Consider the following 15,590-nt stretch of genomic DNA (forward strand, 5'->3'; position numbering starts at 1 on the left):
TTCAGCTGTGTCTCATGTCTTCACTGTTCTTTCATGATGCCTCTCCACTGCATATCAGCTACTCCTATCTGCTCTTGTCGATTCATATAGAAAACGTATGCAGCTTTTAACATTTTGATGTGTGGTATGATCGCTAGTTAGGCTATTGCAGATCTGAACAGCCGACCCACTATTGTCACTATGAATGGTGGAGAGTCCGTTACGCTGGTACTGACCTGTGGTATAGTAAAAGTTAGCACACTGAAAACAGTGCATAAGGGAAATACCAAAACACCTTGATAGGGGAGGAGCATGCAAGCAGACGAGGACATGTGACTGTATGGAAGAAATTGTATAGTAAAACCTGCAAAAGAGTGAATGTAAACCAGGAAACAAACACACTACTCCCCCCCCCCCCCCCCCAGAGAATTGCATCTATCGCTAAATGTAACAACAACAAAAAAGTGTTAATCACTTCCAGCTATAACTTGTTGAAATCAATAGCACAGGGGCCAAAAGTTTGGTGTGTATGCCCTGTTTAAACAAACACTATTTAACATCACTGGTTAGAAGACAATTTGTTGAAGACAGTTATCTAAATTCTAGAATGTCGGACGGAGATTCTGGGTGATTCTTAAATGAATCATCACCTCACAGTTCTACAAAGTGACAGAGATTGGCTTTCATTTGAGTGAAATCCGTGTATTTGTTTGCCATCGACTTTTATACAGAGACGTTTATGTCCTGAGATGGACAGGCGCCTATAGTACCAAGCCAAATATATGAATCTGTTTAAAGCAATCAATTTACTGTATTCGTGATGACTGTAAACTTTTATATGAACGTCACCAATCTGAAGAAAAAAGGATGTGTAATTCTGCGGTGAAAATGCAGTGCCACAAACTGTCCACATTGGGGAAATTGGCATAATATCAAATAAATGTGACAAAATAATTCAATATTTTAATTTAGGATGATAGTAAATGAAGCACACTCATTTTTTTTTAAACAACAATTACATCTATTTCTTACTACTTTAAACCATGGAGTTTTAAAATGCTTTCAAGCTAAATGTAACTGCGCTCTAGAACTTCCGTAGTGACTTACATAAAAAAAAAAAAAAACATTGCGCTGCACTCAATATACCCCAAAATATTATTTTAATTTACTTTATTTATTTTAAAACCCGGATAATAAATTACAAAACATTGTAAGCATCTTTTTAGGTCATGGCTAGATGGGATCCAGCTTTTGTCAAATTAACGTCAGATTTGTATTTATATTAATTAATGGATTTGTATTCATTATGGATCCACATTAGCATATTTTACGTTTCGTGGCAGGTTTGGAGAACTTACGCAGCAGGTTATGATACTTAACGTAGCAGGTTAGGAGAATTAGGTTAAGGTTAGGAAAAGAGTTAGGGTTAGCTAAAATGCAAAGAATCAACTTTTTTACGTTAATTTGACAAAAGTTGGATCCCTTCTAGCCACGATTCTGTTTTTATTTGATCCATTTTTTCCCCCTAGTCATCCAAGTGACGTGCGTCATGACGCCGCGTCTCTTTGTGTGGTTCATCTAGCGGCGACATTTGTTGTTATTTTCGCTACAACTGAAAAATACAAGACCGACCGTTTTTTTTGATCCATTCCATAACAAGCAGGCTGCCCATTCCAAGCATCCACGTCGGCTTGTGACATCTCGATATCAACCTAGTAATGGACTCAGACGAAGGCTATAACTATGACTTCGACGAGGACGAATGCAGCGAAGACAGCGGCGCAGAGGAACCGGGGGACGACACCCTGGAGCTAGGCGAGGACGAGGTGGAACTGGTCGATCCCGCCGAGGCTGGAGGGGAGCGGGACGAGGGTTTGGAGACCGGGGGAAGTGGTCATGGGACCGGGCAAGAGGAAGAGGACTACCGCTTCGAAGTGCTAACTGCCGAGCAGATACTCCAGCATATGGTGGAGTGTATCAGGGAGGTCAACGAGGTCATCCAGGTGAGGTATTACGCGGCATGTCGGTCCAGGAAAGACCGGGGACGGTGGAAAGTTGACAGGCCACTACGCTGCGGTTAGCTAGACAAATCGTACAAATAAACGGGTAATTTAGATAGCTAACTAGTTAACTGAAGACAAATGTGTTTTGCTAGCATCTTGTATGTTATCGACTAAAGTTGTTTCGCTATCTGGCTTGTAAGTAACGTTAGGTAGCTAAGTCAGGTAGCTAGCTAAGCTAACTCGCAACCGGAAGCTAATTAACGTCAACTAGGTAAGTTCAAGTTGATTAGCTAACTTCAACTAGGTAAGTTGATTAGCTAACGTCAACTAGGCAAGGTGATTAGCTAGATGTTTCTTTCAAATTTCCGTACAAGTTAACGTTAGCTAGTTTATCAATTAATCATGAAACATTGCTGTATACGTTAGCTAGCTAGTTATGTGCCTAGTTATGTGCCTCCCAAACAGCCCTTCTGTGAACAAAGTAGCTATTCCCCCCCCCCAGCATTACTATCCCCCCCCCCCCAGCATTACTATCATCCCCCCCCAGCATTACTATCATTTCGTAAAACTGCTCATAGGGATGTGGTCAGCTGACGGTGCCCCACTGCCCCTAGTCAGTTTCATAATAACCTCAGCAATAACAACAACACATTTTCAACCATGATCCAGTGCCTCTGGTCTGAAGAGGCAGGCCAAGGATTAACAGTCGGACACCCTAACTAGCGCTTTGAATTGGTAGAACTAAGTGTTCTATATGTGTATCGGTACAGTCTGGTGTAGCTAAGAATATAACTCTAATTTTGACAATGTAATATCTTTAAATTGTCAACATTGAAGTTAAATTCTAAGCTAAGCCTGGGCATGAATCCTAGAGGTGGAAGTCAACTGTACAGTATGTAGGTCTAGTCTCAAATCAAATGTTATTTTGTCACATGCTTGGTAAACAACGGGTGTTGACTAACAGCGAAATGCTTAGTTACGGGCCTTCCCAACAATGCAGAGAGAAAGGAAATAGAAAAGTTAAACACTTAATAATAAACACACAATGAGTAAGGATAACTTGGCTTTATACACAGGGTACCAGTCCCGAGTCCATGTGCAGGGGTACAAGGTAGATATATACAGTACCAGTCAAACGTTTGGACACCTACTCATTCAAGGTTTTTTATTTTTATTTTTTACTGTTTTCTACATTGTAGAATAATAGTGAAGACATTTTGGAGTAACCAAAGTGTTAAACAAATCAAAATATATTTGAGATTCTTTAAAGTTGCCTTGATGACAGCTTTGCGCACACTTAGCATTCTCTCAACCAGCTTCACGAGGTAGTCACCTGGAATGCATTTAATTTAACAGGTGTGCCTTGTTAAAAGTACATTTGTGGAATTTTGAGTTTCATAGCAATGGGTCTGAATACTTATCTAAATAAGATAAATCTGTTTTTATTTTCTAATACATTTGCAAAAAAATCTAAAAACCTGTTTTTGCTTTGTCTTTATGGGGTATTGTGTTCATACAATGCATTCGGAAATTATTCAGACCCCTTCACTTTTTCCACATTTTGTTACGTTACAGCCTTATTCTAAAAAAAAAAATCTAAAATTATTGGTGTGGAAAATTAATAATTTAATAATTTTTTAGAACAAGGCTGTAACGTAGCAAAATTTGCAAAAAAGTGAAGGGGTCTGAATACTTTCCGAATGCATTGTATGAACATGTCTACCTCATACCCCTGCACACCGACTCGGTACTGGTATACTGGTATCCTGTGTACTGTACAGTATATAGCCAAGTTACTCATTGTGTATTTATTCCTTGTTATGGTCTATTTTCCTCTCTGTGTTGTTGGGAAGTAAGGCCCGTAAATCAGCATTTCACTGTTAGTCGACACCTGTTGTTTTCCGAAGCGTGTGACAAATCAAATGTGGTTTGACAAACGGAGTTGGAATTCCTCACGCTCCAACTGCTGCCTGCATATCTTCCTATACATGATCTCTTTGTATGAAAATGTTTCCATACACCTGTACAGCAAGCAATGATCCAGAGTTAGCCAATCAGTTGATGATCTGCCCCCATTGTTCTTTTTTTATAACACCATGACATGATAGAAGCTAACTTCCTTATTCATCAGGGTATTACACTACAGTCAAACCTCTTGTATTCTCTTGACTTCATCTGAAATGTAAAAACCAACTCATCAGTTGCTGGCTGCTGATTAGATTCAAAAATCAGATTTTATTTTATTTTTATGAATGTGGTTTTTGGTTGCCACAGTGTTGAGACACCAGCGTGACAGTGCTTGTGTCCCAAATGGGACTTAATTCCCTTTTATAGTGGCTCTGGTCAAAAGTAGTGCACTATTTAGGGAATACGGTGCCATAGGGCTCTGGTCTATAGTAGTGCACTATATAGGGAATAGGGTGCCATTTTGGAAATTGGGACACAGACTCTCCCCTAAATATAGCAGGCAGTTCAACACCAGACCAGGTCAGAAAATTACAATATAGCCACCTCCCGTAGGAGCCGCCTCCCGTCGGGCCCCGTAGGAGCCGCCTCCCGTCATAATATACAGTCACCAGGAGCAGTAGCCCTATGGCTACATTATTCAAGCTGTGCTTTTGAACCAAACACAGGATTGTAGTAATGAATTAGGGCACTTGGTTTTGCACAATTGTCACATGACCTGAATTTTAACCTTTTTATATTTCAAGCTTTTTCATCAAACTTGACCTTTTTTTTTTTTTGCGCCCAATGGTCAAATCAAATTTTATTTGTCACATGTGCCGAAATACAACAGCACAACAGTGAAATGCTTACTTACAAAACCCTTAACTAACAATGTGGAGGCTATATACAGGGTGTTAGCGTACAGAGTCAATGTGGAGGCTATATACAGGGTGTTACGGTACAGAGTCAATGTGGAGGCTATATACAGGGGGTACCGGTACAGAGTCAATGTGGAGGCTATATACAGGGGGTACCGGTACAGAGTCAATGTGGAGGCTATATACAGGGTGTTACGGTACAGAGTCAATGTGGAGGCTATATACAGGGTGTTACGGTACAGAGTCAATGTGGAGGCTATATACAGGGTGTTACGGTACAATGTGGAGGCTATATACAGGGTGTTACGGTACAGAGTCAATGTGGAGACTATATACAGGGGCTACCGGTACAGAGTCAATGTGGAGGCTATATACAGGGGGTACCGGTTAGTCAAGGTAATTGAGGTAATATGTACATGTAGGTCGGTGTAAAGTAACTATGCATAGATAATAAACAGAGAGTAGCAGCAGCGTAAAAGAGGGGTCTGGGTAGCTCTTTGATTAGCTGTTCAGGAGTCTTATGGCCTGATGGTAGAAGCTGTTAAGAAGCCTTTTGGACCTAGACTTGGCGCTCCGGTACCGCTTGCCGTGCGGTAGCGCAAAGAACAGTCTGACTAGGGTGGCTGGAGTCTTTGACAATTTTTAGGGCCTTCCTCTGACACCGCCTGGTATAGAGGTCCTGGGTGGCAGGAAGCTTGGCCCCAGTGATGTACTGGGCCGTACGTACTACCCTCTGTAGTGCCTTGCGGTCGGAGGCCGAGCAATTACCGTACCAGGCAGTGACGCAACCAGTCAGGATGCTCTCGATGGTGCAGCTGTAGAACCCTTTGAGAATCTGAGGACCCCGTGCCAAATCTTTTCAGTATCTTGAGGGGGAATAGGTCCAGCACCATCCCTTAAGCTTTCTCATTTCTGGATAACTCTTAAAATACAGGATAATCTCTTGCTATATCACATGACTGCGTATAACACAATGTCGTAGTTATGATCAGTGATGAGGTTTGACTGGTACTCACACATATTGTCTATGTTATAATAATCACAAGTGTTTTTTTTATTTTATGGTGACAACAACATTATAAACCTGTCCTAGACCATAATCATTTAAATGTTGTATCTTAGCCTCCTTAACAGCATTATCATAATACCAGCAGTCAAACATTATCGACCGTTTTCCATGTGTAGGCCTACTGTTGAACTGTATACGGTGCTGACTTGCTGCGTTTCTCTGTCTCCTTTTTTTAGAATCCTGCAACGATCACCAGAATCCTTCTGAGTCACTTCAACTGGGACAGAGAGAAGCTCATGGAAAGGTATACTGGCCGGTTAGGGTTTATTTCTCCAGTTTTTATGATCTGTTTCATTCTGCTGGTTTCAAAAAGACGCTGCGATGACGTGTTTGTCAAAGCTTGTTTCTGCCTCTCGCTTTCCTTTTTAAATTCAATTCGCTTTTTATTGGCATGACGTGTTGATCCATATTGCCAAACACAACGTTCCAATAGAAATGAACAGTGTGTGTGTGTGTGTGTGTTCAGTTGTAAGGGCTTTATTGGCATGGGAAACATATGTTAACATTACCAAAGCAAGTGAAGTAGATAATAAACAAAAGTGAAATAAACAAAAATAAATGATCAGTAAACATTACTCACTAAGGTTCTAAAGTTATATATTTATGTGTCTGTTTACAGTGTTGTAACGATGTACAAATAGTTAAAGGAAAATTAATGAACATAAATATGGGTTGTATTTACAGAGCATTCTGAAAGTATTCAGACCCCTTCACTTTGTGTTACGTTACAGCCTTATTCTAAAAACGGATTACATTTTTCACCTCATGAATCGACACACAATACCCCATAATGACAAAGCAGAAATCTGTTATGTTAGGAATGTTTGCAAATGTATAAAACACTTTTCGTCCGTTTTTAAAATGAGGCTGTAACATAACACTGTGGGAAAGGTCAAGAGGTCTGAATACTTTCCCAATGCGGTGGACAATGGTGTTCTTCACTGGTTGACCTTTTCTTGTGGCAACAGGTCACACATCTTGCTGCTGTGATGTCACACTGTGGCATTTCACCCAATAGATATGGGAGTTTATCAAAATTGGATTTGTTTTCGAATTCTTTGTGGATCTGTGTAATCTGAGGGAAATATGTGTCTCTAATATGGTCATACATTTGGCAGGAGGTTAGGAAGTGCAGCTCAGTTTCCACCTCATTTTGTGGGCAGTGTGCACATAGCCTGTATTCTCTTGAGAGCCAGGTCTGCCTACGGCGGCCTTTCTCAATAACAAGGCTATGCTCACTGAGTCTGTACATAGTCAAAGCTTTCCTTAAGTTTGGGTCAGTCACAGTGGGCAGGTATTCTGCCACAGTGTACTCTCTGTTTAGGGCCAAATAGCATTCTAGTTTGCGCTGTTTTCTCATGATTTGGTTGGGTTTAATTGTGCTGCTTTCCTGGGGCTCTGTGGGGTCTGTTTGTGTTTGTGAACAGAGCCCCAGGACCAGCTTGCTTAGGGGACTCTTCTCCAGGTTCATCTCTCTGTAGGTGATGGCTTTGTTATGGAAGGTTTGGGAAACGCTTCCTTTTAGGTGGTTGTAGAATTTAACGTCTCTCTTCTGGATTTTGATCATTAGCGGGTATCGGCCTAATTCTGCTCTGTATGCATTATTTGGTGTTTTGTGTTGTACACAGAGGATATATTTGCAGAATTCTGCATGCAGAGTCTCAATTTGGTGTTTGTCCCATTTTGTGAATTCTTGGTTGGTGAGCGGACCCCAGACCTCACAACTATAAAGGGCAATGGGTTCTATAACTGATTCAAGTATTTTTAGCCACATCCTAATTGGTATGTTGAAATTTATGTTCCTTTTGATGGCATAGAAGGCCCTTCTTGCCTTGTCTCTTAATAAATCGTTCACAGCTTTGTGGAAGTTACCTGTGGCACTGATGTTTAGGCCGAGGTATGTACAGTTTGTTGTGTGCTTTAGGGCAACGACGTCTAGATGGAATTTGTATTTGTGATCCTGGCAACTGGACCTTTTTTTGGGGGAAAACCATTATTTGAGTCTTACTGAGATTTACTGTCAGGGCCCAGGTCTGACAGAATCTGTGCAGAAGATCTAGGTGCTGCTGTAGGCCCTTGGTTGGGGACAGAGGGTGAGGCCCGAGTGCTGCAGACTGTTCTAGTGCCCTCGCCAATTCTCTCTCCTGTTCCTCCTCTTCTCTCTGCAGGTATTTCGATGGTAATGTGGATAAGCTGTTCTCCGAGTGCCACGTCATCAACCCCTGTAAGAAGTCGAGGACAAGACTGATGAGCACAAGATCCGCTGCTCAGGACCTGCCGTGTCAGATCTGCTATCTCAACTACCCCAACTCAGTCAGTCCCTTTTTATATATTATAATTATATTACCTGTCTTTATATTATCTAAACTACCCCAACTTTCATCAGGTTATTACCTTCTCGGTATTTGTTAGCATCTGTCCCCCCCCCTCATTTCTATCTCTGGCTTTTCTGATAGATACATTATTGAGGAAAAATGTACTGACTGTGATAAGTGGTTGTCCCACCTAGCTACCTGGAGATGAATGTACTGACTGTGATAAGTGGTTGTCCCACCTAGCTACCTGGAAATGAATGTACTGACTGTATAATCGCTCTGTATAAGAGCGTCTGATAAAGGTACACCTGTGTTGTGCTCGCTGTGCAACGGTACCATTTTATCAAACAACATTAGGCTTCCGTCTTAACACAGTTAGGTTGTAGGTTCAGCTCCTTCAGGGATCACTATCTGGGCTAGTTTGACCTGTTTGGACATGCGTTACAGAACTATAGAGCTTAGATCTCCAGGAAAGGTTTCTAATGATACGTTATGACCGGCGCCGAAGGCCTGACCGGCTCCGTGGCGCCGAAGGGCTGACCGGCTCCGTGGCGCCGAAGGGCTGACCGGCTCCGTGGCGCCGAAGGGCTGACCGGCTCCGTGGCGCCGAAGGGCTGACCGGCTCCGTGGCGCCGAAGGGCTGACCGGCTCCGTGGCGCCGAAGGGCGACCGGCTCCGTAGACTAAAAGGAGTTTTTATAGAACAGAACATCATCTCCTGAGGCTGCAGTCTCAGATGGAACCCTATTCCCTATGTAGTGTACTACTACGTGTGGACCCTGGGTCTAAAGTAGTGCACTACTACGTGTGGACCCTGGGTCTAAAGTAGTGCACTACTACGTGTGGACCCTGGGTCTAAAGTAGTGCACTACTACGTGTGGACCCTGGGTCTAAAGTAGTGCACTACTACGTGTGGACCCTGGGTCTAAAGTAGTGCACTACTACGTGTGGACCCTGGGTCTAAAGTAGTGCACTACTACGTGTGGACCCTGGGTCTAAAGTAGTGCACTACTACGTGTGGACCCTGGGTCTAAAGTAGTGCACTACTATGTGTGGACCCTGGGTCTAAAGTAGTGCACTACTACGTGTGGACCCTGGGTCTAAAGTAGTGCACTACTATGTGTGGACCCTGGGTCTAAAGTAGTGCACTACTATGTGTGGACCCTGGGTCTAAAGTAGTGCACTACTACGTGTGGACCCTGGGTCTAAAGTAGTGCACTACTACGTGTGGACCCTGGGTCTAAAGTAGTGCACTACTACGTGTGGACCCTGGGTCTAAAGTAGTGCACTACTACGTGTGGACCCTGGGTCTAAAGTAGTGCACTACTACGTGTGGACCCTGGGTCTAAAGTAGTGCACTACTACGTGTGGACCCTGGGTCTAAAGTAGTGCACTACTACGTGTGGACCCTGGGTCTAAAGTAGTGCACTACTACGTGTGGACCCTGGGTCTAAAGTAGTGCACTACTACGTGTGGACCCTGGGTCTAAAGTAGTGCACTACTACGTGTGGACCCTGGGTCTAAAGTAGTGCACTACTACGTGTGGACCCTGGGTCTAAAGTAGTGCACTACTACGTGTGGACCCTGGGTCTAAAGTAGTGCACTACTACGTGTGGACCCTGGGTCTAAAGTAGTGCACTACTACGTGTGGACCCTGGGTCTAAAGTAGTGCACTACTACGTGTGGACCCTGGGTCTAAAGTAGTGCACTACTACGTGTGGACCCTGGGTCTAAAGTAGTGCACTACTACGTGTGGACCCTGGGTCTAAAGTAGTGCACTACTACGTGTGGACCCTGGGTCTAAAGTAGTGCACTACTACGTGTGGACCCTGGGTCTAAAGTAGTGCACTACTACGTGTGGACCCTGGGTCTAAAGTAGTGCACTACTACGTGTGGACCCTGGGTCTAAAGTAGTGCACTACTACGTGTGGACCCTGGGTCTAAAGTAGTGCACTACTACGTGTGGACCCTGGGTCTAAAGTAGTGCACTACTACGTGTGGACCCTGGGTCTAAAGTAGTGCACTACTACGTGTGGACCCTGGGTCTAAAGTAGTGCACTACTACGTGTGGACCCTGGGTCTAAAGTAGTGCACTACTACGTGTGGACCCTGGGTCTAAAGTAGTGCACTACTACGTGTGGACCCTGGGTCTAAAGTAGTGCACTACTACGTGTGGACCCTGGGTCTAAAGTAGTGCACTACTACGTGTGGACCCTGGGTCTAAAGTAGTGCACTACTACGTGTGGACCCTGGGTCTAAAGTAGTGCACTACTACGTGTGGACCCTGGGTCTAAAGTAGTGCACTACTACGTGTGGACCCTGGGTCTAAAGTAGTGCACTACTACGTGTGGACCCTGGGTCTAAAGTAGTGCACTACTACGTGTGGACCCTGGGTCTAAAGTAGTGCACTACATAGGGAATAGGGTGCCATCTGAGACTCTGTCGTAGACTTATGTGGCATGACGTAATGTGGTGTTGCTGTATTGCAGGGTCAGGAGTCAGCTACATCATGTGACGTTAGTCTGTGTTGATGTATTGCAGGGTCAGGGGTCAGCTACATCATGTGACGTTAGTCTGTGTTGATGTATTGCAGGGTCAGGGGTCAGCAGTAAGTCCAGCACACAGTGGTTTTTATTTTAGTGTTTTCTCTCTGTTTTTTTTAACCCTGATTTCAGGGTAGTCTCTGTGAGACCGATGCCAGGGAGCCCTGGTTCACAAAATACAAAAGTCCGTAAGGAATCAGTGACACCATCTCTGTGTTCTGAGGCTCGGTTAGGTGACTGTCCCTCATACCTGGGGCGGCAGGTAGCCTAGTGGTTAGAGCATTAGACTAGTAACCAGAACGTTGCAAGATCGAATCCCCCGAGCTGTCAAGGTAAAAAATCTGTCGTTCTGCCCCCTGAAACAAGGCAGTTAACCCACTGTTCCCCGGTAGGCCGTCATTGAAAATAAGAATTTGATCTTAACTGAGTTTCCAAGTTAAATAAAGATTTAAAAAAGAATACTTAGAGAGAAAGAGACGGGCTATTCAATGAAATTCCACTGTGTTTTGTTGCTAGGCAATGCGCTGATCTCACCCTGATAGGATAAATGACAGCGGTCCGTCCAGGAAACAGATGATACACATTGTGAAAACACACCAAGAGATTTGAATGTTGTTTCAAAGTGGTGTGTTTTAAAAACGCTCTGTCACGTCTGTCCAGTGGTATCCATGGCTACCAAATGTTTTCCATGGTCCTGTAAGGGCCCCCTGTGGAACCCTATACGGCGCACTACGGACCAGAGCCCTATTGGATGCAGATGAAGCCGTGACAAAACATTGGGCTCTGGAAAGATATCCCTCCAGTCCTGAGACCCGAGACTGTTTGGTGCTGGTGTCTAAAAATCTAAAATAATGTTTTCTTGTTTTTTCCCCCAAAAGTATTTCACTGGCCTAGAGTGTGGACACAAGTTCTGTATGCAGTGCTGGGGAGATTACCTGACAACCAAAATCATCGAGGAAGGGATGGGACAGGTAGTTGCTTGCATCCTACATTTTATCTTATGTATAAAAGGGACTGATTTACACCGACTGTTTAGTCACCGTCTATTGAACTCTTCTGTTTTCAGACCATCTCCTGCCCTGCTCATAGTTGTGACATCTTAGTGGATGACAACACAGTCATGTGAGTATTGTTATGGTCTGATGAGTGCACCGAACATTAGGAACACCTTCCTAATATTGAGTTGAACACCCCCCCCCCCCAAGAACAGCCTCAATTCATCAGGACATGGACTCTACAAGGTGTCGAAAGCGTCTCACAGGGATGCTGACCCATGTTGACTCACAGTTGTGTCCAGTTGGCTGGATGTCCTTTGGGTGGTGGATCATTCCTGATACACACAGGAAACTGTTGAGCGTGAAAAACCCAGCAGCGTTGCAGTTCTTGACACAAACCAGTCCGCCTGGAACCTACTACCAAACCCCGTTCAAAGGCACTTCAATATTTTCTCTTCCCTATTGACCCTCTGAATTGCACACACACACAATCCATGTCTCAATTGTATAGAGGCTTTAAAAATCCTTCTTTAACCTGTTTCCTCCCCCTTCATCTACACTGATTTGAAGTGGATTTAACAGGTGACATCAATAAGGAAACCTAATGCCTGTAGACTGTATTGAGGACATGATTGTTAATCTGTAGCTTTCCGTCTTGACCCAGTAGGCAGCGCTAAAGCTAATTTACAGTACTAGCCTCGCCCTGATCTCACTACAGCCTCGCCCTGATCTCACTACAGCCGTAGTCTCGCCCTGATCTCACTACAGCCGTAGCCTCGCCCTGATCTCACTACAGCCTCGCCCTGATCTCACTACAGCCGTAGCCTCGCCCTGATCTCACTACAGCCGTAGCCTCTCCCTGATCTCACTACAGCCGTAGCCTCGCCCTGATCTCACTACAGCCTCGCCCTGATCTCACTACAGCCGTAGCCTCGCCCTGATCTCACTACAGCCGTAGCCTCTCCCTGATCTCACTACAGCCGTAGCCTCTCCCTGATCTCACTACAGCCGTAGCCTCGCCCTGATCTCACTACAGCCCTAGCCTCACCCTGATCTCACTACAGCCTCGCCCTGATCTCACTACAGCCTCGCCCTGATCTCACTACAGCCGTAGCCTCGCCCTGATCTCACTACAGCCGTAGCCCCGCCCTGATCTCACTACAGCCGTAGCCCCGCCCTGATCTCACTACAGCCGTAGCCTCGCCCTGATCTCACTACAGCCTCGCCCTGATCTCACTACAGCCTCGCCCTGATCTCACTACAGCCTCGCCCTGATCTCACTACAGCCGTAGCCTCGCCCTGATCTCACTACAGCCGTAGCCTCTCCCTGATCTCACTACAGCCGTAGCCTCTCCCTGATCTCACTACAGCCGTAGCCTCGCCCTGATCTCACTACAGCCGTAGCCTCGCCCTGATCTCACTACAGCCGTAGCCTCGCCCTGATCTCACTACAGCCTCTCCCTGATCTCACTACAGCCTCGCCCTGATCTCACTACAGCCTCGCCCTGATCTCACTACAGCCGTAGCCTCGCCCTGATCTCACTACAGCCGTAGCCTCTCCCTGATCTCACTACAGCCGTAGCCTCGCCCTGATCTCACTACAGCCGTAGCCTCTCCCTGATCTCACTACAGCCGTAGCCTCGCCCTGATCTCACTACAGCCGTAGCCTCGCCCTGATCTCACTACAGCCGTAGCCTCGCCCTGATCTCACTACAGCCGTAGTCTCGCCCTGATCTCACTACAGCCGTAGCCCTGATCTCACTACAGCCGTAGCCCTGATCTCACTACAGCCGTAGCCTCGCCCTGATCTCACTACAGCCGTAGTCTCGCCCTGATCTCACTACAGCCGTAGCCCTGATCTCACTACAGCCGTAGCCCTGATCTCACTACAGCCGTAGCCTCACTACAGTACGCTGTTGACTAAGTGTTGCCGGTCAGGTTACAGCAGGCCTCAACACCATACAACATTCATGTAGCCATTTACCTAACAACCTAGATGTTGTTTCTCCTCCGTTAGTGAGGCAGACTCAACCCATTTCTGCAGCATTATAGCAAACGCACCATATTGGTAGTATTTACAGAGCCTACGTGGAAAGTATTCAGACCCCTTGAATTTTTTTCCACATTTTGTAACGTTACAGCCTTTTTCTAAAAATGGTTAAATTGATGAGGGGGAGAAAAAAAACTATCTACACACCCCATAATGATGAAGCAAAAACAGGTTTTTAGAAATGTTGGCTAATTTATAAATAAAACGATCACATTTACATAAGTAGAATGTTATTTCTCATGGTCTGAGAGCCTTTAGGGGCCTTTTGGCAAACTCCAAGTGTGCTGTCATGTGCCTTTTTTACTGAGGAGTGGCTTCCGTCTGGCCACTCTACCATAAAGGCCTGATTGGTGGAGTGATGCAGAGATGGATGTTCTTCTGGAAGGTTCTCCCATCTCCACAGAGGAACTCTGGAGCTCTGTCAGACTGACCATCGGGTTCTTGGTTACCTCCCAGACCAAGGTCTTTCTCCCCTGATTGCTCAGTTTGGCCGGGTGGCCAGCTCTAGGAAGAGTCTTGGTGGTTCCAAACTTCTTCCATTTAAGAACGATGGAAGCCACTGTGTTCTTGGGGACCTTCAATGCTGCAGAAATGTTTTGGGTACCCCTCCCCAGATCTGTGCCTCGACACAATCCTGTCTCGGAGCTCTACGGACAATTCCTTCCACCTCATGGCTTGGTTTTTGCTCTGATATGCACTGTCAACTGTGGGACCTTATATAAACAGGTGTGTGCCTTTCCAAATCATGTCCAATCAATAGAATTTACCACAGGTGGACTCCAATCAAGTTGTAGAAACATCTCAAGGATGATCAATGGAAACAGGATGCACCTGAGCTCAATTTCGGGTCTCATAGCAAAGGGTCTGAATATTTATGTAATTAAGGTATTTCGGTTTATTTTTTATAAAATAGCCAACAATTTCTAAAAACCTGTTTTCGCTTTGTCATTATGGGGTATTATGTGTAGATTTCTTTATCTTAATTTTAATTTAATCCATTGTAGAATAAGGCTGTAACGTAACAAAATGTGGAAAAAGTCAAGGGATCTGAATACTTTCCGTAAGTCACGTATGTTCTTCTGGGAAAGCTATCTTACTTTGTCAAGACATCGTGGATTGTAATACGTTTGTTTTGTTATTCCCCCTCCAGGCGCCTCATAACAGACTCTAAAGTGAAGCTGAAGTACCAACATTTAATTACCAATAGTTTTGTAGAGGTAAGTTTACCTTCTACGTTATTAATGAGTTAATAGTGGAAAAATAAGAAAATGCAATGAATTCAATGTACATTAGACTAGACTACACCAGTGTGCATTAGACTAGACTACACCATTGTGCATTAGACTAGACTACATCACTGTTACACCAATGTGCATTAGACTAGACTACACCAATGTACATTAGACTAGATTACACCAATGTACATTAGACTAGACTACATCAATGTGCATTAGACTAGACTACACCAATGTGCATTAGACTAGACTACACCAATGTGCATTAGACTAGACTACACCAATGTACATTAGACTAGACTACACCAGTGTGCATTAGACTAGACTACACCAGTGTGCATTAGACTAGACTACACCAGTGTGCATTAGACTAGATTACACCAATGTACATTAGACTAGACTACACCATTGTTACATTCAATGTACATTAGACTAGACTACACCAATGTGCATTAGACTAGACTACATCAATGTGCATTAGACTAGACTACACCAATGTACATTAGACTAGACTACACCAGTGTACATTAGACTAGACTACACCAGTGTGCATTAGACTAGACTACACCAGTGTGCA

The 15,590-nt window shown here is 44.5% G+C and overlaps 1 protein-coding gene across 2 annotated transcripts in view; it reads left to right on the plus strand.

The window, feature by feature from the left end:
* The first annotated feature begins 1,552 nt into the window (after window positions 1–1,552).
* The window catches only part of arih1 (ariadne ubiquitin-conjugating enzyme E2 binding protein homolog 1 (Drosophila)), a 31,011-nt gene continuing 16,973 nt past the window's right edge, over window positions 1,553–15,590 (plus strand). For both annotated transcript variants that reach the window (XM_071404447.1, XM_071404448.1), the window contains exons 1-6: window positions 1,553–1,982; window positions 6,053–6,120; window positions 8,045–8,189; window positions 11,612–11,704; window positions 11,800–11,855; window positions 14,929–14,995. In XM_071404447.1, the coding sequence (XP_071260548.1) occupies window positions 1,698–1,982; window positions 6,053–6,120; window positions 8,045–8,189; window positions 11,612–11,704; window positions 11,800–11,855; window positions 14,929–14,995 (714 nt within the window). In that variant the 5' untranslated portion in view covers window positions 1,553–1,697. The remainder of the gene's footprint in view (window positions 1,983–6,052; window positions 6,121–8,044; window positions 8,190–11,611; window positions 11,705–11,799; window positions 11,856–14,928; window positions 14,996–15,590) is intronic.

Source organism: Salvelinus alpinus, chromosome 6, assembly GCF_045679555.1.
Source record: "Salvelinus alpinus chromosome 6, SLU_Salpinus.1, whole genome shotgun sequence".
In the NCBI taxonomy this organism is placed as follows: Eukaryota; Metazoa; Chordata; class Actinopteri; order Salmoniformes; family Salmonidae; genus Salvelinus; species Salvelinus alpinus.